Source organism: Lepisma saccharinum, chromosome 3 (genome assembly GCF_977018435.1).
Source record: "Lepisma saccharinum chromosome 3, izLepSacc3.1, whole genome shotgun sequence".
Taxonomy (NCBI): Eukaryota; Metazoa; Arthropoda; class Insecta; order Zygentoma; family Lepismatidae; genus Lepisma; species Lepisma saccharinum.
This window is the reverse complement of record NC_139231.1, coordinates 81,998,279-82,023,290: the sequence shown is the minus strand read 5'-3', so window position 1 is coordinate 82,023,290 and position 25,012 is coordinate 81,998,279. Positions and strand designations below refer to the sequence as shown.

The following is a 25,012-nucleotide window of genomic DNA, read 5'->3' as shown; positions in this document are numbered from 1 at the left end:
GGATGTCATCGGCATATGCAATACATTGTTTTAATCTTGTTGATATGTTTCCTCTCAATTTCATCTTTTTCAATACAGAGTCTATCACTATACTAAACAGCGTTGCAGATAAGGGATCACCTTGCTTGACTCCACCTTCTATTTCGAATTCTTCACTCATTTCCCTGTTAATTTTGACTCTTCCTTTATTGTTGGTTAAGGTTAACATAATTAGTCTGATTAGTTTAGATGGTACTTCATATGATTTTAAAACATCTATTACTTTGTTCCTGTGCACCGAGTCAAATGCATGGGTAAAATCTATAAACAAGTTGTAGAGTCCAATATTAAATTCATAGCTTTTTTCAAAAATCTGTCTTACTATGAATATATTATCTATAGTTGATCTGTTGGCTCGGAATCCCATTTGATATTCGTCAAGTTTGTATTCAGTGCATTCCAATAGCCTTTTATTTAGTATTATAGCAAGTATTTTATATGCAATGTTTAGGAGTGTAATTGGCCTGTAATTATCACAATTTAATCTATCTCCCTTTTTTAAAATTGGGCACACTATACCTTCATTCCATTGAGTTGGTAACTTTTCATCATTCCATACACTTAATATCAGCTTGTGCAACTTCTGTTTCAATGTTCTTCCTCCATTTTTAATTAATTCTGGAGGGATATTGTCTGATCCGGCAGCTTTATTTGTTTTTAGATTTTGTATTATGTGTGTTATTTCGTTCCACGATGGAGGATGTAGTTCTTGTTGATTATTGTCATTCTGTTCTATTGGTGCCTGCATACTTGTTGTTACATTATTATTAAGAATCTTTTTAAAGTATTCCTTCCATCTATTTAGGACTAGTGCTTTTTCTGAGATGATGTTACCTTCTGTATCTTTACACATCATTGGCGATACTGTTTGCTGTTGTTTAAAGGATTGTATCTCTTTGAAAAATTTTCTTGTCTCATTTTTCTTATAATTAATTTCAATTTGCCTTATTTTATCATTCAACCATTTCTTCTTCTTCTCTCTACACATTTTATTAGCTTCTTTCCTTTTTACATTATATAATTCTTGGCTGGCCCTGGTCTTTATTTGCATTGCTCTCCTTCTTGCTTTATTCTTTTCTTGAATAATCCTTCTGCAATCTTCATCCCACCATTCATTTTTGGGGGTATATCTTTCTTTTTGTATAACTTCTTTAGCTGCCTCATTTATCGCATTCTGTATGTTACCCCAATCTTCGTTAACATCTTTGCTTCCCTGGAGATTTTTCAATTTTTCATGTAATACTGCTCGATATTCCTTCATTTTTTTCGGGTTTTGTAGGTTTGATTTATTCCATTTGCTTTTTGGCGAAGATTTTATCTTATACATTGCAGGAATAGTCTGTTTTAGGATTACTCGCACCAATATGTGGTCAGAGTCAATATTTGGGCCTCTTAAAGATCTTACATCATTTATCAAATCCTTTTTCCTGCTGTTAATCAAGACATGGTCTATCTGATTAATAGTACTTTGGTCAGGTGATATCCACGTTCCTTTATGTATTCGTTTATGCTGGAATTGGGTGCTCATAACCATCAGGTTATTTGCAGCTGCAAATTCACATAATATTTCACCATTCTTACTTGTTACATCATGTAATGTGTGCCTACCTGATATTTTACTATATATTTTTTCTTTTCCCAACTTTGCATTAAAATCTCCTAATATAATCATTATATCACTTTTTGGAACACTGTCTATCATATTTTGAATATTTTCATAAAAGTTTTCTTTTATTTCATCTTCTTTATCTTCAGTTGGTGCATATGTGTTGATTAGGGTTATATTGTTATACTTGCCCTTAATTCTCAGTTTACATAATCTTTCGTTGTAAGGCACAAATCCTATTATGTGATTTTGTATTCTTTTTTGTACAATGAAACCTGTACCAGCCAGTCCTCTTTTATCTCTTGCACCACTATAGAATACTGTGTAGTCCTTTTTATTTATTACACCATATCCACTCCATCTGGTTTCTTGCAGAGCTACTATTTCAATTTGTGTTTTCTTTATTTGTTCAGACAATTCTTGCATCTTTCCTGGTTTCAGAAGTGTCATTACATTCCAAGTTCCTATGTTTAACGTATTCCTAGTCCTTTTCACATGCTTTTTTCGGCATCCATGAATCTGTCCGGCTCTTCCTTGTTGAGAATTTTTAGCGGGTGGTATTTTTATGGTGCTAGGGTGCTGGCCTCGCGCCCAACCCCCATACCTTGGAGGACCAGGAATTTTTTTTTAGGGTTGTTTCCCTTAGGAAGATTGGCTTCTCTATGCCTATTGAGCTCCTCCCGCCCTTGGTTTTCTGTTAGGGTTTTCCTTCCCTTAGCCTTTAGAGATCCCTCTCTTACCTGCAAGGCAGCAGGGGCAGTGCTTATTTAATGGCGGCACTTACTCGCCATGTCTCAGTGTCGTCGCTGGATTTTTGTGGTTTTTAAATGAGAGTTATCCTGCCAGAAATAACTCTCTCCACATCCTGTTGACACTGACGCTCCTTGTCCGCAACTGCTTATTTGTCGCAGCTAGCCTACATATCTGTAGGCCGTTCCCCTATCCGAAACCTGGGGATGTGCTCGGCAGCATAGAGCTCTGCTCCTGGGAATGTTGCCCAGTACCGAGGTTCCCATAGTGCCTGAGTTATAACAATTTTTCTCCAAAAATGCAAATTGCCTATTTTTCTTAAAAATAAATAAAATAAATAAATAAAAAATAATCACATTTTGGCTTATTATTCAACTTGTATGGCACCCAAGAACATGAAACATGTTTCAATCCTTTGAAATGAATACTAAAGTTCGCGCCTTCTCCACAAAATAGCAGGAGAAGAGGGAGCAAACTCCCGATTTTTATGTTTTTCCCATTGAAATTCGGGGGTCGTGCCCCCCCCCCTCCTCGATCCGGCGTTCTGAATTGTACACGGTTGCATGCGCTGATGTTCTAGCTGCGAAACAAAATTTATCCGAAGTAGATTGGTCCCATAGTGCCCGAGTTATAACAAGTTTCCTCCAAAGAGTGTTCGAATTTAAAATTCCCGCCGAGAACGGGGCTATTTTCTTAAACCTGCTCGGGAGTCTATATTATATTTTTCTACTTTAACGCCTGATTCTTGTGCTAGCTGTGCAATAATTTCTCCAACTCTCTTTTTTTATACTACGTTCCCCTATCTATTTGATAGTTTTTGGTGGTTATGTTTTTGACCTTTATTGTTTTCGCGTTGATACCTTCATGCTTCATCCATTTCGCGATTATTCCTTTCATGCTTAATCCGTTTTTGCGATTATTTCTATATAACTTAATCCTTTTTGCGATTATTTTCACAATTAAGCCTTTTTCGCGATTATTCCTTCATGTCCTATTCTTTTCACGATTATTCCTTCATGCCCTATCCTTTTCACGATTATTCCCTTCCGCTACGCTTCATCTTCATTCTCAACCCTTCTCGCAATTATTCCTTTCAAGTTTTGTCGTTTTCGCGATTATTCCTTTCACGATTTATCATTTTAGCGGTTATTTCTTCCAAGCTTAATCTTTCCACGATTAAACAGTTCCGCTCTCAGCCAGTTTCGAGGTAGTTCCACCGCACCATCTCCACCTCTCATACTGCACACACAATTGGCGACTCACACCCTCGCCATATCAATCATCATCGCTCACTTCTACAACCGTGGTTGCACTCGGGGCATAATTGAGCGACACTTGAGTAAATATAAGCTTCCTGTCTACACCTTGGCTGCAATTGCACTTCCTTCGCGGCACATGCAGCAGCTGCTCCCGCTGTCAGCCTGGAAACACCTTCGTGGCCAGAAGGCAAACGTTGGTCAGCCAAGTTCACGTCCGTTCGTGTCCACCTGTGCCTCGAAGGACAGCCGCCTTGTTGCCAGATTGAGATTGGGAGGAGAGTCAGCCCGCCCCGAACCGTTAACAGAAGCAGATGGGGAGTAGAGCAAGGCAATGTTGATGTCTGGATAACGAATTAAGATCTCACACTTTCTGGTAGGAATATTGATGCCATGCTCTATCCCTTGGAGTTCCGAAATAATTCTACGGGACGAAGAAATAGGGACCGGATTTCATGTAATTACATACAGAGTTCCTCCTCTGCATATAGCCAAGTAAAAAATTACAAATGTCTGCCAAGTACGATGCCAGGAATGATATACACGAGTTTCTTGTAAACAATTTTGAGGTATAAAGCATATTTTGCGTTCGGACTACACACTTTTTTTTAACGAAATGTGGCGTTTGCACTCTTTCTCTAGTTCTAACTGAGCAATGCAGATATATTTGTGAGTCAAACGCATATGTGTCAAAACTAAGTTAAAATATGTTTTCTCCAAAAAAATAGTCAGCAACTTCTATCGCTTAAACTTAATCTAATCTTGTCTTAAGTCATGGAAATAACACCCCAAAATCAAAGCTTCGTGTGTATCTAGTTCGCTACTGATATTTCGCACATAACACCTACTGATTCTGAGAGTAGTGATTACAGGCAGCAGTCATCATTTCTAAATAACTTCTCAATAACATTTTTAACACGCTATTTTGCTGTCAGGGATCTAAAAAAATAGCACAGGAATGAGGGAAACGACCGAAGACTGCGAAAAAGATTATATTATACATTTTAATACAGTTGTATTTCTTTTACATAAAAATCTTGGCCTTATTGATAAATGTACCGGCTTATAAAGAGACTGGAGAAATAGTAAGAAAAGGTTGCATTAGAAAGAAAAAAAGATCAAAATAAAAAAACAAGAAGATAAATTTGAAATGGTCTGGGTGGAATTTAATACCCGAGAATGAAGGTAGTGTTTTCCGGCAGTAAGGATGGATTTTTCCTCTGCATAGTACTTGAATTTCTTCTCTTCCTCTCTCTCACTGGTGGGGTTTCATATTCTTCTTCTCGCACTGTAGCCTAGCATTCTTTAAAAATAACGCCATATGCAGGACAAAATTAGGAAAATAGAGAACTGATTACTGAATAAAAGGTGAACTACCTGTGCGAAAAATTCTGGGCACGCCACAGCACCCTACACTACATTCCTGTAAGTTGTATAAAGTAATTGTCTATTATCTACCATTTTTAAAGATCTGTGTCATTAAGTTTCGAATGAGTGGCCTTTGCATTTCTCTCCTGATTGTAAACACATGCCGGAAATCCGAACGTTGCAAAAAATCTGCATCGAGAATTAGAAACAGGCGTTAAACCTGCCTGCCAGTGAAATTAACTTAATTTCGTAAGCTCTTGCGCATTTGACCTGAAATCCGAAAGTTTCGAAATTAAAGTAAATCTATGGGGTAATCGAAGCGACCAGGCGGGAGGGGAGTGGTTAGACAGGTGGGCGGGGGCGGAAGGGGTGCAATAGAGCTAATCTAAAGCTCGTTTTAACTCTACTTTACGCACAAATAGGCTAATAACAACTGAACGTAAAGTTGAAAACACCGTGCCATGTGCTCCCACCGGAGATTGAACCCGGGACACCTTGATGACAATGCGACAGCTTAAACATTACACCATAGTGGGGTTTCAATAGCGCTAACTGTCTTCGAATATAGATGTACTGAAGTGGTTGCCTAAATTTGATGGGCGAATTAATCTACAAGAAAGTCTTGATTCCTATGCGTATAATTGTTGTATCGTTCCGGGGAAAAGTGGGTTGCAGTCGAGACGTACAGCAGCATAGGAATCGGTCATGTCTCCATTAGCCTATCTGTGCATAAAGTGGACATAAAACAGCACTTGAAACAATCAAACAAATGTATGATAGTCGATTTCTAAATAAAAAGTTTTAATTTACTAAAGTTTCGAATGAGAGAGACGAGACATTCGGACAACCTCATTCTCGGTCTCACTTCGCAACTCCAATTTATGAAATTTACAGTAGAGAGGAAATAATGCATTTTATGAACATGTCGGACTTAAAAAGAGACAGTAAATTAGAGATACGTGATTCCACCTTACTGCTATGGATTAGAAGAGGACATATGTTGATCTCACTCCAAACAGATTACTTCAGAGGAGATACGTTCAACAAAACCGAAAATCGCATTTTTGGAGTCACGTTCCTCCGGTTCTCATACGACGCCTAACCTCGAAGGGTTTGGGCGTAAATTTTAAGACAAGACTGAGGCTTGCAGGCATGCAACCCGAACACACAACAAGTATGCACGTTGCACACTCATCACGCATACGGCAATGGCGTAGAACCGTTTTCTGTTTCATGATCCATTTTTAGTATTTACTCTGGACATGTTCTATAATACCAGAAGGAAGGGCGTATTCGGGATGTCGTAGGTTCACATCCCTCGGGCGAATATACTGATTAAGGTGATTAAGATGAACTCTTCCTACTTACTTCCATCTTTCATTCCAAACTGTAAAAAGATGACTAGAGAAATGATAGTCTAATACCGTCCCCGGGGGAGTGATCGTTTAATTTTAGACGTCTCGGGGTGTCCATCATCGTTTATCCTTAGGCTAGCTGGCGATTTGTTGTAAGTTTTATGCCATGGTAAGGGATGGTAAGGGACGAATTTTTCAAAAGTTACTCACAAATCCACCTCTCTTACATGTGGTCAGTAATTTATCCGCACCTCTGGAATACCCTTCTTCAAACAAAAGTCAGATTCACAAGCGTCGAATTTGTGGGACAAAGCACTTTCTGCCCCTCTCCCTGAATTCCTACGCAAGAGCAGATAGTCTGCACGTTTGCGTTAATCATGCACCCCAACTTGCCAATTTATTTGAATCTGAATCACGAGGAAAATAACCTTCGGCCAAAAGTCTCCGCGCACCTTCCTCTCCGTGGGTTCAACTCGGGCCATAAGGAAGCATACTTCCCTCTGCCGCTCTCCTCCAGCGGGAGTACGGTGCACAGGAGTCGCTGGTCTGCGCAGGCTCTTTTGCCTCTGGTTCCACTATAGTTGTTGGCTATACATATGCCCTTTTTCCCTATCCCCTACACATTCGAAGGTAGGCACACGGAGGTCCGTCCACACATTCACCATCTCGGTCGACTGATTGATTTGATTTATTTTACTTCACTTTTCTGCCACTTTTGGCTAATCGCCAATATGAGGATGAGCGATGACATGAAATTCATGAAGCGAAACACACAAAGAATACCCATGCTCGGGCCGGAATACGAACCCGGGGCCTCTGGCATCGTAGCGCTCCATGATCACGGTTTTTTTGTGATGGTGGTGACCGGAACGGTAACCGAGGCTTGTCCCCATCAATAGAGGCTGGATGAACCCCAAAGCCCTTTATGCGGTAATATTATCGGACAGGTTCCCACCTGAGATCACCAACTTCAGGAATCGAACCAGGACCTTTCGTGTAGCAATCAGACTGGACCACCAAGGCCCTAAATATGTTTTACACGACCTCCCCGATGGTGTAGTGGTAATGTAGTAGCATTGTGATACCCGGTGGAGGGACATTGCACAGTGGTTTCCACTTTAAACTGTCAGTCCCTATTATATTATCCGAGAACTCACCAGAAACTCAACAAAGTCGCCAGTCATTAGGAGGCCAAAATATCTCCCAAAACCCCGATTATTTTCGCACATGCACTGGCAACTTTTCTGGCATTGCAAGCGCAACTCCCATTTTTCTCTTTCTGGCCCAACTACGTAAATGCAAGACCTAGAACTGTCACCGACTTTTATGCACTCAACTGACTCAACCGGCAAACGGTTTCGACACAAACCAGCCAAAGATATCTCGGAAGAATAGGTCAGCGGGATGCTCTAGAGACTGTAGAGATACGGAACTGTGGCAACAAAGTAACGGGCGCGATGCGATGAGACGTGTTTAACAGCAAGCGCGCGTGAATTTTGCGAAAGCAGTACAGATCGAAATATTAGAATATTCATAACATACTATTCAAATATATATATATATATTTAAAATATCCGAAAATGACATTTTGAGTGATTTGGATACACAATTTCGACCTTAAAATTTATTATGAAGGAATTGTAGCCTGTAATTACAGATTTTGTCTCATTGTCCACTTACCAGAGCTGAGATAAAAATGTAACCGCTGATGCTTACGAATGGAAAAAATGACGCGCGTCATGATAAAGAAATGTCCGCCATCTTGAAAGCAGCAATAGAAATAAAATAACAGTGGTTCTGAACTGTCAACATATGAGGCTCACACCACACAAAATATATACTTCTTTTAAAAATGGTCAAGCAACCAATACTTTTCTTTTCTGTACCACTTGATATGGATTGACCCTATTACAAAGTTAATCGTAACTGATGTAATTTTAATAATTCCGTTTTTTAAAATATATTTATGGTGCACACAACTGCTATTTACAGTATCTACTTTTATGCATGATAAAGTTTTCGAATTTAAATTTCCGACCTCCGGGCAGAGTGGTTAAGATAGCACACGCTACGACGCCAGGGATCCCGGGTTAGAATCCCGGCCTTGGCATGGGTGTTCCTTGTGAGTCTCCCCTCATCAATTTTATCGTATCATCACTCATCCTCATCTTCGTGGTTAGCCAAAAGTGGCAGAAATGCGAAACAAAATAAACCAAATCAAAAATAAACCAAATCAATCATTCTAACCATAGAACAGAGAGGTGACATGAATGTGCGTGGGCTCACGAAAAAAAAAACAAAAAAACAGTTGCGTCCTGTTTTTGTAAATTAAACAGGCAGACCGTTGAATTTTAACGGCAGGATATCGAACATTTTACGGCGACTTCTAATAGTATGCTTGTAAAATACTAAATATAGCTGTGTGAAAAATTCGAACCTCAAGGTTCATTTACTTATACGGATGAACCACCCCCATTAGTAGGACTACCAAGACAATGGATGGAAGGCAACAAGAATTGTTCCAACTTTCTAGAGCGCAGGTAAGCCATTCAGTTCTTACAACGATCGTGGGAAGAACGGTTTGGAGTCTTCGTTTGAAGACTGAAGGAACATGCTCTCCACTTCTGTTGACATCAGGAAAAGTGCGTGAAAAAAATAAAAAAGATGGTAACCTGCAGAAACAAGGTCGGGTCGAGATGTATACCTGATTGTGCACTATCAACTGTTTCTGGAAAGAAAGTCTCTAGTAATTTAGAGGCGAGATAGAGACAGCCATTATAAAAGTCGAGACGAGACGAGACTGAAACTGAAGCAGGGTTCGTGTTAGTGACATCTCTACTGGCCCCGCTGCTTGTGAAAATGTACAGCATGTCGCAGTAAAACTTCAACACACACGCACAGCGTGCAGAGGACATCAAGACAAAAGCAATTTCTCGTTAGTAGAAAATGCCGGTTCTTCGAGAGTTCGTAGTATCGGAACGAGGCCTTGCCGAACAAAACATTATGAAAATATTTTTTTTTGGTCTTATTGTCCTTTACAAGCTGCGAAGGCGTGTCCGTGTTGTACGGTAACAACCTGTACATATTTACCACCAGCGTGAACAGTAAATATCGCACCCCTGTGGGTCCCGTTCCAACTAAGCCTGTCTCAGCATAAAGTGAACTTCAAACAAGCTTCGCCAATCTTAGCAACCTTCTCCGAACTTCTAGATTGTCAGCATTCGTTTGGCTATTGCTTTGTTAAGACTCCAAAGAAATTGTTGTTTTAAAGCGGCCCCTGTTAACAAATGGACATCAGTGGCAACCCTGCCACGTTCCTCTGGAAGTTAGATCGGGTTGAATATATACAGGATAAACTAAGAGCTAATATGTGTGTTTTTGTTTCTTATCGTCGCTTTCGTTCACCTTTTGGCTTAACGCGCAAGGGCCTCTCCGATGGGGGTAGTGGTAACGCCCTCGCCTTGTAATCAAGATGTCCCGGCTTCGATACCCAGTGAAGCACATGGTGATTCGAATACTACTTGAAACTTTATGTCCGGTTCCTATCTGTGTATAAAGTGGACTTAAATCATAACAAACCCATAATTACCATTGTTCATTGAATCTTTTAAGTCCATTTTATGTGCAAATAGGCTAATCGGGACTGGACCTATGGTTTAAAATGAGATCCGAACCACTGTGCAATGTGCTTCCACCAAGTATCGAATCCGGAACCACTTGATTACAAGGCATCGACGTTACAACTACGCCATCGGGGAGCCCTAGGATTTTTGAAGTTGTTATTTATTTATTAGAGCGGCCAGAGAACATTCGAGGAAAAGGGTTCCATGATCAACTCAGTGACTGAACCATTCCAGATCCGAGTATAAAAAGTGGGCTTAAATTTTTACAACCAAACACACGGGTCGGAAGTAGACAGAGCACCCGGAAGCATCTTTGCAATTCGGATTCCTCTTTGTTGGCAAAGCTTCGGCCCGGGCGTCCTTGCGAGATGTTTTGCCTCTCAGCAGACAGACCGGAGAAGCAGAGCGGGCGGAATTTGCCGAAACCTTGATGGAGAAAGGGAACTGCAACAAAGCCAATCGTCCAGCCAGAGGGAAGGACACTGCATTGACGTCAACGGCCACTCCAGACTTCCGTACACAGTATTGCACCGGTCGGCATCTTGCTTGGATCATAATTTATCCCTCTAGGGATATTCACTAATTACTTTACGTCGCTTTTCCACCTCATTACAATAATCGCTACGGTGATGACGGCTGATGATTACATTCAAGAGAATGCTTAGACAAAAAGAGGTGGAGAAGTCTGTCGCGTTACAGATCTAAATAAAATATACGGTGTGTTAACGATCGAAAAAAGACTGTTAAAGTTTAAGTCCACTTTATACTCAGATGGACATTTTTCGTTAACAAATACCTAGGTACACTGAAGTGGAAATATTCCAATTAATTGGAATTTCTTGGTGTTCGAAATGGGACATGCGAATGAAAATCAGCACTTTCCAAATTAATTTAATGATAATGGCCAGAAGAAGCTATAACATTCCATTATATCCAGCGTTGTCATCTTATTTAAACCAAATTCTATATTTGTCAACAAGCCTAAATTTAAGTAATGCTCTCTATGTTTATGCGATATGTTTTTATTAAGTTTCAATGGTACATAAAAATTAATTAACGTATAAAGTTTAAAAAATCAGAAAACCATTTACGAGTAAAATGTTGAGTTCGGGGCATAGGCTTTTAAAAAACTAATATATCGGGCCGCAGGTTCACGAAGGTTGAGAACCACTATTTTGGCAAGCTTGGGCAACTCGAATGCATTTTTGGAGGTCGGCGAGCGCTCCGTGCGGTGTGAGCTCACCGCCTGCTCACTGAATCTCAGGGCCAGGAAGCAGCTACGCAGTGGGGAATACGCTTTCATTGGGAGGTCAAAAAACATTGCGGAGGGGATAGCGCCCGCCTTTTCACGGAGTTTCTTCTGCCATGATGACAATGCCACACTGCACCGTTACACACAAATCAGATGACGAGAACGCGATCGACGAAGCGTCCTGTCTCGCTCAGTCTGTTGTCCACACGTGCATACGAGAGCGTTCTTTCACAAATAAGGCGGGTTGACCAGGCCTGATATTAGAGGTGAAGATCATCAGGCAATACGCTACGAACTCTCGAAAAATGGAATTTTATCCTGAATATATGCGCAGGTTTATAGCTGGCACTCGTGGATTAACTTTGATATTACGATAAACAAAATATCTGAGTTACAAATAAATTATCAGGTAGATATCTGCTACGAAAGTCTGAATAACTCATACAATTAAGTTGTTTCAGTTTTCAAATAAGATTCTAGTTTACAGAGAGCCTCGGACATTGAGACTCGCTCTCGGTCTCGTCTAGACAAATCTCCAAGGGCCTGGTCTCGTTCCAGTCTCGATTTTTAAAAATCACTAGGTCTCGGTCTCGCGTCGAGCTTCAAGACAAGACGGACGAGACTGTGTACCATCCCTAGATTAGATGGCACCTGCTCCAACTGAAGAATTGCCCAGATTCCTGTAGACATGTTACATCAAGTTTTGCAGGAATGGTTGCTTAGTCATCTACTAGACGTCATAATCAAGTCATAAAATTACCCATCTCTTCATCGGTACGTAACTATATAATGGCATCCTCTGCGTTATTAATTCCCATAATTAAATTTATTCTCTTCTCTATTCTCTCTCAAAATGTCCCGTCTTTTTTAGATGCCCTTTATGTAAGTGTCATTTCATCCTCAACACCGCAATTCCCAACAGGGCCAGGAACACTGAAAAAGGGGCAAATTTAAGAGTCAAAAAGACCAAATTGGGTCATTTTATGGGCTGTTTAGAAAATTTTGAGAATGCTGGGGGTGTGTGAATACAGAGATTTATCCATCTGTTAGTGCGTTAACGGTTAAATTTGGAGCCAAACTGACCATAAATTGGGCCTGTGCGAAAAATTTTAGGAGGTGTTGAGGTGCCATTCCTGACACCGCCCTCGAAAGGTCCGCCACTGACCTCAATGGCGTATTCGAAGCCAGCGCGATGTCCATCTCATAACAAGGTGAACGAGGGGAAAAGAAAAGGAAAAAAAGAAAAAAAAGAAAAACGATTTCACTATCGTCCTTTCACTCGCAGTCGGTCAGAAAGACATGGAGTGGTAGCCTACGTGCGTCGCTTGCAAGCGTGTGTGTCTGGTGACCGACGACCGGCCACGGAGTATGGATGGATCCACACGAGAAGATTGAAAACACAGTGGACGGAGGTAAACATCAACAGACTAATCTATTTCGAACTAGACCTAACCTTCTTGTATTGTTGTTTTGATGACGTTCGATGCCAGGTTTTTCACATGCTCGCTGCTTGGCACTTTTGCTTGGACTCCCGAGGCTATTTTCTCTCCCGGCCATTGTTGCCAACTCTAACAAAAAATCACTACACCTGGCGGATTCGTAATGGTCCGTGATATCTTAAGTCTACATCTACACGTAATCTGGCATGTGGTTTACATCGTGTACATAGACAATGTAAATTATACTACAAAAATTACACTGTTTTGAATAGTGTCACTTTTAAATAAAGCCAGTTCAAATATATCATGACAACAAATTCTCTTCAGTTCCAAGCACCACCTGTTTGGAAAAAGTAGAGTACACAATAACTACGTGGCAATCGCGAGACAAACGAACATTTTTCAATCTATTACGAGAATATTCCACATATTGTGTTTGACAGTTGGTAGAAAATTAATCGTAATTGTAAAGAGGAGTGCAGGGCAACAATTCGAACGCACGATACAGCAGTGTTGCCACAATCTAAGTGCACAATTTATCTTTCCAAGGGGCAACACTTGCCTTTGTCTCTCAATTCTTCCCTCCATCTTAAGAAATCGAATAATAATAAAGTGGCAGCAGTAGTTGCATATTCGTTGGCCCATGATTACATACATGCTTAAAGAAAGAGGACTCTCCCTATGGACTTTGTCGCCTTGTAATCGATGGGTCTCGGGTTCGATACCCGGTGGAAGCAGACAGTATTTCGGATTCCTCTTTAAGCTATAGGTTCAGTCCCGATTAGTTTATCTGTGGATAAAGTAGACTTGAAGGAAAAACTTAAAACATGAAAAAAGAATCGCTTGTAGAGAGCCTCCTAACTACAGCGCCAGATGCCTCAGGTTCCAACCCTGGTCAGGCATGAATGTACAATTGTAATTGTTCCATCAACCATTTGGTTCCGGGTTCGAATCCTGGCCTGGGCGTCCTTTGTGAGTGTCCCTTCAAAATTTCATCACATCATCACTCATCTTCATCTTCGTGATTAGCCAAAAGTGGCAGAAAAGAGAAGGAAGATAAATCAAATCAATTAATACATCACCCATTTCATTCTCATCTCGCTATTAGTCGAAGATGCAGATGAGTAATGTAAAATAATAATGAAACTGGAACCTGGCGTAATCTCTAAGATAATCTGTCGAGTTCGAAGTCTTCAAATTTGCCTGCAATTTTTGTATTTTAAATCGAATTATCTTTCTCTCTTAAAATTCGGGCCGAATTTCCCTACAATAAGGGAAATTTACAATCATATGGCAACATTGCGATACAGTCCGTCAGCATTGGTCGCGATCATCAGCATAAGTGTGCATGCGCTAACTGGACGACTCTATTGACAAAATAGAGGTGAAAGGTGCCGGTGCAACTCGAATATGGAATTTGTCCCACTTCGAAAGGGTTTGTTACGTGTTGTAACAAACATCACAAATGAAACACTAAACACGAAATACTGATCTAACACTTACAGCGTGAATGCTTCTACCAACTTCCCCTTTCGTGTTTGAATGCTTCCACTCAGGCTAGGCGCGTTTTCCGTGATCGCAGTATAATCATAGGCGTGCGCAGACCCTCTGATTTGGGGGGGTCAAAAGTCTTGATGAAAGTTCAGTTTGGAGGGGGAAAAAATCATTTTATCTCACTTCTTAATTTTTTTTCATTCGTGGGTGTATATTATATATATATATATATATATATATATATATATATATATATATATAGTAGTTATAACTTCTCTGTCTGGTAATTCCCAATGCATTACAGAAAACAATAAAATTGCGAGCGAAGCGAGAAAGAAATATTTTATATCCAAATTTTTGCAAACTGAAAACAATATTGATTTAATATGGTACAAAAAATTTCAGGGGCGCCATGGCATTCTGTTTTACATTTTTTTCATTTAGATCATTCGGTACCCAGGGCCTGGCCAACTCTCGCTGCCTTCTAGATACGGCTCTGAACTTGACAAGACTATCTATAGATATTGCTAGCGAAGCGGGCAAAAAAATTTTACGAATTATATTTTTATTTGTATAAAATTAGATATCGAGGGGGGAAATTGACCCTTTGTGCCCCCCTGCAGGTGCTCCTAGCCGTCTGGAAGAAAAAATGCAAGAAAAGTGTGAAAACTAATTTAATCTTCAGTATCCTTTTGTCCTGTTACACTTATATTCTACTAGTCTTGCATTCTTCTACCTCAATGTTTGCCCCTCTAGAATTGATTTCCGCCCAAGGCTGGGAAGGGACAATGCAACCCCCTGTGGTTGCGCCACTTCCACTACACCCCTTCACTCGTAGTTGCTTTGAACTTTAATCGCTTGAAAATATGTACTTCATTTTCTTTAAGGGTATAATTTAGTTTAATAACGGCGTTAAGATTCCTCTACACTAAATTTATAGGTGAATGTAGGGATGTGGACGTCTGGAAGGGGGAGAAATGATGGTCACACCACAGCCTTAGAAATCGAATGTGACCCTAAAAGTATATATTTAATATGTATAATTCGATTTCAGTCATAGTAATTTAAATTAAGCGATAATTTCATTCAAGTTGCGTTTTTTGAGGGAGCAACACTATTTTCGGGGACCTTGCTTGTCCCTCCGTGGAAAAAAATCTGCGGACGTCCATGATTAGGGGGGTAATTGCCCCCCTTGCCCCCCGTGCGCACGCCTACGAGTATAATTACAGAGTGATTCAAACGTCCCTTAACACCTTCTATAAAATGTAAAGGAGTTGGGCTGGGTATAAACGATCATTATAGAAACAGGTTAGGCCTAGTAGGAACCATATTGTGTTTCAAGCGGGTGTCCGCCATATTGATGTGATATATGAAATCAGGCTAGAATTTCACGTGAAGGTTTTTTCGACGTATCTTTAACCAGTAAAAAAATATTAATGAATGCTTGTACCCATTTCGGCATTTCCCCCGTTTCGAGGTGTCATAAAAAAGCATTAAAATGCGTCTAACGGATCAGTATCGCCTCGAGAACATACTGACGTGTAGGGTGAGAAGTTCACGTGCATTGCATATGATTTTAAGCGGATACATCCCCGAACAGTTGAGCATCATGAATGGTTGTCTCGAATAATTACAGTGTGACGCTTCCATTCGAATGAAAGGTCCTTCACAGTGACGAAGCTAATGTTTATGTTCATGGGGAAGTTGAAAAACAGAATATGCGATACTCGTCAAATTCCTTGCATAATATATAATTGTATTCGGCGGTAGTTAGCACATTCTCCGTTTTCTTTAAACGATCCGCCGTGATGAGACGCACTGCACTGCCTTCCAAAAATATTTGGATCTAAGAACGAGGTTACGTAATACTGCACAATCTACATATTCATCTGATAATAATTATTTGAATAATTAAGTCGGAAAATTTAGGTGGAATAGGTCATATGGCACGGATGGGAGAATGTATAAGAAGTTTGAAGGGATTCTTGTTGAAAAACTTCATGGGAAGAGACCTACAAGGAACTAAAACGAAGATCGAAGAACAAGGTTGAGATGATCCTGAAGAAAATTGGCATTTTACAGTTATTTTATATTGTTTTTGAACCAAAGTTAAGGGCCACGATGAGGACGAGTGATGAAGGAACAAACACAACAAACTGTCCGTGCTTAACTCAGGATTCGAACCTTGGAGCCCTAGTTTGATATGATGATAAGTCCGCCGTAGATGTCTGCGTGAAGAAAGTTGTCAGGACGGGGAAAGATGGCAGGCATGTCTTCTTTCGGCAATACCTTCTGGTTTAGGAATATCAAACAGGTAGTTTTCTTCTTATTTACACGTAGTTACACTATGAATCAGGAACCACCAAACGTTACAAGGAATAAGCATATATGAAAATCAGAAAGGTTACAATAACTATACAATAAAAGTATCCTTCCACGCAAAAAATGCAAATACTTTGTAAATGACAACAGTGAATCGTCATTGACTTTATTATAAGAATAATTATACCGGCGGATTGATCAGCTTTATTTTTGTCAGGTGAACGGCCAACCACGATTTCTTCCCAGTTAAAATGAAAATAAAAAATCTTCAAATATTACACTCTGCCATCAGTACATCCTCTTTTCCGTCTTGGCATGCATATTTTGATGGAGGCGTGGTAAGGTTTAAGTCTCAAGAGTTGGCAACATTGATCGTGAAAGCCTATTTAGGTTTACCAAACTGTTGCAGCTCTGTCACAATCGAGGTTGCCAGTGTAACTACTTTTACCACCCACAATACGTAAAATCACCAAAGGGACCTTGAATTCAGTGCAATTCGAAAAGCAAAGTAATAAGAGCCTTTGCCTAGGGGCGCACTAATTTGGGGAGGCAAACTCGGCCTATTTTAATGCTTTCCACACCCCAGCAGCCCACCCAAATATTTCCGTAAAGATCTAATTTCCAATTTATGTTCATTTTGACACAGGCTCCAAGAACAATGCTGTTTACTGCCCTATTACGCTTACTGCTGCTGGTAAAGAAATTTAGTAAGCGTACGAGGGGGTGAATTTCCCGTAAGCAGACAAATGTCAACCTGTCTTCCAGGTAGTACAACTTGGACTGCATGATTGCAGACTAACGAGGCTCTGGCGTCTAGATTGATTGATTGATTGATTTAGTTTATTTTACTTCGCATTTTGTGCCTCTTGGCTAATTTGCGAAGATGGGGATGAGTGATGAAATGATGAAATTGATGAATGGACATTCACAAACAACCAAGCCCGACCGGGATTCGAACCCGTGCAACATATGGCGCCTGTTGTCCAGAAATTCGCAGCCACTAAAAAGTATTAATTCACCGTTAGTACTATTAATAAATCACAGTTCAGAATATTATTCTGAGAGGAGGTTCTTCCCTACAGAACCTATTTTCCAGCGAAACCTTTTTTGTGTCAAAAAATATAGACAACGGGGCACAGCTTACACGAACAACACCCGGTGGAATGATTGTGGATACAAAGTATTATGGTATGTACATTGAATTAATATTTTTCCCTTTTGGGCGAGATGACTATCATTCACGATTTCCGCTTGTTTAAATTTTCAAAAGAAAAAAATCCAGAAGCTTCATGTCCAATGTAATTTGCATTATTCGATATTTATGTGAATATTTTAATATTAACTATTATTAATATTAATACAGCAAGTAATTTTAATAATCGTTAATCTCATAGCTGTAGTAATCAGACGCAAAAAAGACAACACTATGTTAACGAAAGTAAACGTTCCGTTTCGTGGAAACTTCCATTTCAAACCCTATACGCATACCGCTACACCCCTCCCTTCCCTTATGTTAAATTCTTTATGTAAATTTCCAGGGGTCCCGGGTTCGAATCCCGGCCTTGGCATGGATGTTGTGTGTTTGAATGTATTTCATCAATACATCACTCATCCTCATCTTCGCAAATTAGCCACCAGTGGCACAAAAAGCGAAGTAAAATAAAGCAAATCAATCAATCAATTTTATATAAATTATTTTTAACATGGCAAAAGTTTACGGAAAAATTAATTGAATTGAATTGTTATTTTAAGTCCACTTTATGCACAGATAAGCTAATCGGGACTGAACCTACAGTTTAAAGTGGGATTCGAACCCCTATACAATGTTCCTCTACCGGGTATCGAACCCGGGACTCGGAAAATTTAATTATACCCTATTTAAGCAATATATGCTTACTTTAGTCATTATTTACAATACACATATTATAACGTTGAGATACTAATTCACATGCATGGTAAGGGCTTCTGAAGTCAAATTGTGGCATCAAATTTATCGATAATCCTCGTTTTAATAAATAAATAAATAAACTTCAAAATATCGGACTCGCACCGATCAGCCATTTTAAAATGATTCTCGTAACATTCGTGGTGCGTTCTGCAAAGCACAGCTATTTCATTAATAACTGCATCTTCTCCATCGTCGCGATTAACACATGCAGAAAACGACGTTAAATAACAAAAAATCAAGAAAATATCAACCAAATAATCAATCACGCATTTATGTCAAGGCAAATAGAAGTGGTAGATTCATTACAAAACATATCTTTAAAATGATTTATTATACATTATATATTATCAAGATTCAATTATCTTTGTCCTCTCGTAAATTCCTATGACTCGCGTCGCTAAAAGAAGAACCTACTCGGTTAGTTTTAAATGTATTAATGTCGGTAGCAAGGTCACATTTACCTAGGTTTATCTAGGTCCAACTTGTTTTTTTTTCTGCTTTTTGGGAGAAATCGAGGCAATTAATGGATCATATGAACTTTTCAGTTAGACACGGCATCGTACATTTCCTTACTTCTTGTTTGTAGTTGTTTAATTAATGGGTTAATCGCGGCGAGGATGAATGACTAAACATCTACATCTTGTTTGAGATTTGAACTCGAAAGTTACGGCGACGAGGACGCTCGGTGATCGAAGCGGTTTTCTCCTACGGAAATCGTACAATAAATAAAATCACACTGTGAACTCATCTGCTTCATAAAATCGTGTTTTGTTTAATATATCGATTTTTTTCCCCACAAAATGTTAGCATGTAATTGATTCTCCCCTCTTTGATCAATGAAAACAATTTTCTTCAAAATACTTCGAAAATCATTTTCTAAACAAAAATAAACACGGAACTGCACGTAATTTGAACTCAAATAATCGCATCAAATTCAATATAAATGAGGATCTGTACATTTGAACTTGCGCCGGCCATTTGGCGTGCCCTGCGATTGTCAACTGTTACACAATCGCCATTCACGTTCACTTGCAAGAAAACACAACATGGCAGCCAAAGCAGTTAGCTGTTGAGGTCGGTCGATAATCCTTCGAACTGAAACTTCGCTGTTTTAGCCATGTCGAATTTGTATTCCAAAATTGCACCAAAACCTGTGAAGAGGTTTCAAGAAAATATACCAGTGTCGCAAACCAACGCCTGGGTAAATGGTAAGCATTTGTCAAATCAAAGGGCTTGGTTACCAAGCATAGCAACTATAAACAGTGAAAGTTACACAGCAATTTCGCGCTTGACCTGTTTTCGTATTTTACAGCTGCCGAGTGGCTTTACTTCACTTGCAATGCTCTCTCTGAATTGATAATACACGATATATGATGTTTAACATTGAGCATACGCATAATTAAGATACAGATATGGGAACGAGTAGTTGCTGGTCGGGTCGTAACTGTATTATATATAGTATCGGATAATGTCGCTCCTCGACCGCTGTGTGAGAAGTTTACAATGTTCACAATACAACTCATCATGCCGAATGTACTTTTGACATGTATGTTTATCATTCGAGAAGACACATTTAACATTAAGTAGTTTCAGGTCCATTAACTGGTTCTTGGTTTATTTGAATGTGATACATGGTACCACATATTAGAAAACGCATTAGTCAATTCTTATGTGTCCGATGCACTAACCCGGCATTGCAAACACACACAAGTTTCGTTCCAGAAAATATATATGTGTGTACAATAAACGCCAAGGATTTTCTTTCCAAATCGACAATTCCAGCATTAAATTTGGCGATAGTTACATATTTTTTAATCATAACATACTGTTTTACAACATAAAATAATCTTGCTGCACCTGACAATTACCAAAAGTGGAAACTACAGGTATTTTTTTTCACAAATTATTATTAAAAAAATGGGAGGGATTTTACGGTAACGGTTCAGAGTGTTTTATGATTTCACCTAGCACAAAGACTGGTCTCACTGCAGAACATGGGCTGCTGTTTTCCTCTGAATACATGAACAAAATTTATATTTACACAAAGTACGTACCTTCTGCTTCGATTTTCCGGTGTTCCTTTTCGGATTACTATTATATTATTCAACGTAAAAAATGTTTTTCCTGGTACTAAAAGCAACGCATTTGTCAATTCGTTCGCGTCCATATTCTTTAACAACTGTTGCCCTCATTTGTTTTGGGGTCTTCCTGCCCGCACAACAGTTTGGCCACCTTGTGTTCCGACGTCATATTCTTTACAGACATTTTCATTTCTTTTGACGAGGAATGCCTACAAGGTTAGGTTAGGTCTGTTAGGTTAGGTTTCATTAGCATAAATACAAAACCAACATAGTCTTATGTGACAACGGAGGCACCCAGCATTAAATTAACAAGCTTTTTCACGTGTGCTCAAGTGTTGTGCAGTTTCGGGGTCTTCCTATCCGCACAACAGTTTGACCACTTTGTGTTCCGAAGTCATATTCTTTACAGACAGTTTCATTTCTTTTGACGAGGAATGCCTACAAGGTTAGGTTAGGTCTGTTAGGTTAGGTTTCATTAGCATAAATACATAACCAACATAGTCTTATGTGACAACGGAGGCACCCGGCATTAAATTATCAAGCTTTTTCACGTGTGCTCAAGTGTTGTGCGATAAGCTAGACCTTTCGCATAGACATACTATTGTCTGTCATTTCACAGCATTCGAGATGATTCCGTAAAAATGGTTTGGGACTGCACAGGTAGCCTTCCCTTCATTAAAATTTCGGTTATGTTTTGTTATAATACATTATTGATTTGAATTTCCTTACCCTTTTCTTTATTTTCATGCAGGAACGTGATAAACAATGTCGCTTTTTCGATTGTTTCTCCGCTATGCAAACCGTCTAGCATGGACATGTATTTTTCATTTTTTTTTCAAATAAAAAAAAATTTCCGCACTTTACAACTTACTTTATTCGATTACTTACTTCAATACCTTTCCAAAAAATTAGGAACCACATTCCTTCTAAGCAGCCCATATTCTGCAGTCTTACCCAAAGACTAATTATCGTAGAATTTTGAAAATCATTGTAACACGAAATTTGAACCTTCCTTAAAGTAATGAGCACTGTTTAGACTCGAAAAAAGTTGTTTATTTTGAAAAAAAAACAACTTGAAAATAACCTTACGCACTTCTCATGGACAAGATATTCTCCGTCGACAAGCGAGAGTAAATATCATAAAAGCGTGGGAATAAATGTAGAAGTAAATCGGAACCTTAGTAGAAAGCATTTAGGGACTTTATTTTAATGCTATGGGAACCAAACCTAACCTGCCTAACCTAACCACGAAAGCATTTTTTGAACAAAACCTTAAGTAATCGCTAAAACTCTGCAGTATGTGTTAACAGACGTACATCAAAATCGAACCATGTAAAAATTGCATTCGTAGCATGATGAAATCGCAGTAAAACAAAAGGAACTTGGGCCCATGAATCTGCAGTTAATATTTGGCACTCACTTGTGAAATTTCCAAAAAAAGGGGGTCCGTGATCGCAACCGACAATGCACGATTGCTCATTATGTACCGCTCCTGATATTACTACAACCCCAAATTTTAACTCTTTGCCTAGCCTAGCCTAACCTAACCTTTTAACCCTGAAAGGTTTGTGGGGCTATGCGTGAATGGTGTGTGGAGCACCGTAAGAAAATTTAAGTTTTGTAGAAACACAAAATCTTCCGGTACATAATGAGCAATCGTGCAGTCTAAAAATGGGATCACGGCCCCCTTTTTTTTAAAATCCACACGTGAGCGCCAAATATTAACTGCAGATTCGTGATTAGGAACCCTAAATTATTGAGTATGTGAAATATAAACAAAATGGGAATTGTCCGGTATTGTAAAATCTTACCAAAAAATCATATGATAATGTCTGAATTTTGAAGAAGAAGAAAAAAAACATTCTGCTTCTCGGTATTTAATTAAAATTTCCTGCACTAGTTATATAAAGAACCTAAGGAGGGGAACTCGCAAAATTTTGTGATTTTTCCTGAGAAAACTAAATCTTTTCAAACATATATAGAAAAGGCAGAAATTAGCAGTAAGTTTTTGTATTTAAGATACCATTAGTTACAGATACATCTTTACATATTGATTAAGCACTGATTTTAATTTTGTGTACATATTAGAACTACTTGGATATTATTTTGCATTCAGAATGAAGATGGGTGTGTCCAGAAATGTGTTGATACATGTTTTCCTTACTTTGTAGCCGAAACACTGAACAATGGGGGCCTGTCACTGTCTCCACCTCACAGTATATCGCAGAGAGAAACAATACAGATCACTCAGCCAGCCAGCGCTCCTACCTCCCCACTTGCCTCCCCAAATTTGGCTACATCATTCAACCTGATAACTGGTGGACAGTCAACACTTGACCCGAACTGGCAAGCCTCCAAACCTACAATTCGGGAACGCAATGCTGCCATGTTTAACAATGAACTAATGGCTGATGTTCATTTCATTGTAGGAAGTCCAGGTATTTATCACAAACATACATTTAAGATTATATGAATATCTATGTTTTAAGATATGCTTTCAAAATGGCATTACTACTACAATAGTGTCATGAGTTGACCTTCTTGAATATCACATTGTCATGGATTGTAGGTTTTCTGTGCTGGTGTTGTGAAGTGTTTTTTTTTTTTCAAGTTTGATGTTATTAATCACTTTTTCTTTCTGGCCACAGGAAGTGTACATAGTACATGGAATGTAGTTATTTTTTCTAAGAGAAATTGCTACAGTATTGTGTATACAGACAAATTTCTGCATGTACCAGCACCAAGTGATGACATATTTTGCAAATTTCATTGCAATACGAGTATTGGATAATTGTCAAAAGCTGGTTTTATATTTTTTAGTTGATACATATTTTAAAGTGCAGGATTTTCAAATGCATGGAAATGTTTTTAAAAAAGTCATAGAGTGAGAACAATGTGTCATAGAGAGTTAAGTTTGTTTTATTTTGGATGGAATGGCTTCCACAGGAAGCCAATTGTTGACATTCCATCTTGATACAGGTGCAATTAGAAGAAAAGAGAAGCAATTTACATGAGAAATCCCTTTCTGAGGAGCTCCTGTGGTGTTCACATTAAACCAAAGTGAATAGCAAGATTCAAAATTGTACCTACAATTGTGTTATATATAGTTGAAACTTGTTCCATAGTTTATCATAAAAAAATATTAGAATGTCTTATGCAAATAGCAAAAAAAGTAGTATTGTAAACTATTCCTAAGTAGGCTATAGTCTAACAACTAGCTATGTATCTTTATGTACCACAAAAACCACTCTGAGAAAATATTACTTCTCTGGACTTAGAAAAAAATCCTGAAAAATGTATTTTTTAAAAACGTCCACCCCTGTTTAGCACATGGTGTAAAAAACATGGTCGTGACAGTACCATTATGCACAGTACTTACAATAAAACAATGTTTACCTAGAGTACTGCCAGACTAGATTACTTATCAGCACCTAGTATTGTGTAATACAATTAAAAGTTGCTTGCAGGTGGAACATGTTACTGTCCGCTGAAGATTAAATTTGAGAATATATATTGAAAGCTATAAGCAGTGTGAATGACAAAAAAAGAATTGGACGAAAATTAATATGGTTGAAAATTTCCAATCTTAGCACTAATTATTTAAAACTGTTTTTTTTTTTTTTTTTTTTCAAGGCCACACACAATGCATACCAGCCCATAAGTATGTTCTGGCCACTGGAAGTTCAGTTTTCTACGCAATGTTTTATGGTGGTTTGGCAGAAAACAAGCAAGAAATAGATGTGCCAGATGTGGAACCCTCAGCATTTCTCACGCTTCTCAAGTAAGTTAATGGCATTTCATTCAAGACCATGTACTTTATGTAAATTGCATTAAAAGATTTGTACAGCTTTCTTCTCGGTTATGCAAAATTTGTTACATGTCTTCTGCCAGCATGTTAATTCATTTTGTTTTAGATGTAAATTTTGTGGTATTTTTCCTGGAGAGCAGAAAAGAGGGAGGAGAGGAGCATACACTAATGCATTCACAAAGCAATATTGCTTCAATTGCAACATTCTACATATATGCTCTTCCTTTTATATGTAATTCTAGATTGAATTTATCTTATGATGTGCATTGGTTGGTATACACATGCTTCAAAACAACAAACATATTAATTATTTAACCTTTTGACGCCCAAGACCTTTTTCACAAGTAAGCCTCTGGGTACCGAGCCGATTTTGAGCAAAATGCAGAGTTTCAATTAAATGAGTGTAGTTCGGAAGCTAATTGCCCTAGAGAGATGAGTGATATACCGTTGTACGCGGAATGAACCAGACATTCAGACTATATGAAGTTTTTGCAAATTCGGCGTATATGTGGCGGGGGGGGGGGAGGGGGCTAACTCTCAAAATTCCAAAATTTCGGAAAAAAAAATTTGGTTCCCCCACCCTCCTCCCAAAAAAAAGTACATGACAGTGTCGACATGCACATGGAAATGATCGTTGAGATGTAAGGAACACAAAAATATTTGCATTATTA

General features: G+C 38.9%; 2 protein-coding genes across 7 annotated transcripts in view; one reads left to right on the top strand and one right to left on the bottom strand.

The window, feature by feature from the left end:
- Positions 1–25,012, bottom strand: part of Brf (Brf RNA polymerase III subunit) — a 193,685-nt gene that overhangs the window by 122,344 nt on the left and 46,329 nt on the right. The window lies entirely within an intron of this gene.
- Positions 1–25,012, top strand: part of lute (BTB/POZ domain containing protein 3 lute) — a 61,091-nt gene that overhangs the window by 28,681 nt on the left and 7,398 nt on the right. Inside the window, exons 1-3 of one of the 4 annotated variants that reach the window (XM_083118913.1) lie at positions 12,530–12,661; positions 22,705–22,971; positions 24,167–24,314. In XM_083118913.1, the coding sequence (XP_082975039.1) occupies positions 12,622–12,661; positions 22,705–22,971; positions 24,167–24,314 (455 nt within the window). In that variant the 5' untranslated portion in view covers positions 12,530–12,621. Of the gene's footprint in view, positions 1–12,529; positions 12,662–19,486; positions 19,661–19,868; positions 19,999–22,704; positions 22,972–24,166; positions 24,315–25,012 lie in introns of those variants that run through there. The other 3 variants (XM_083118911.1, XM_083118912.1, XM_083118910.1) reach the window with 3 other exon arrangements.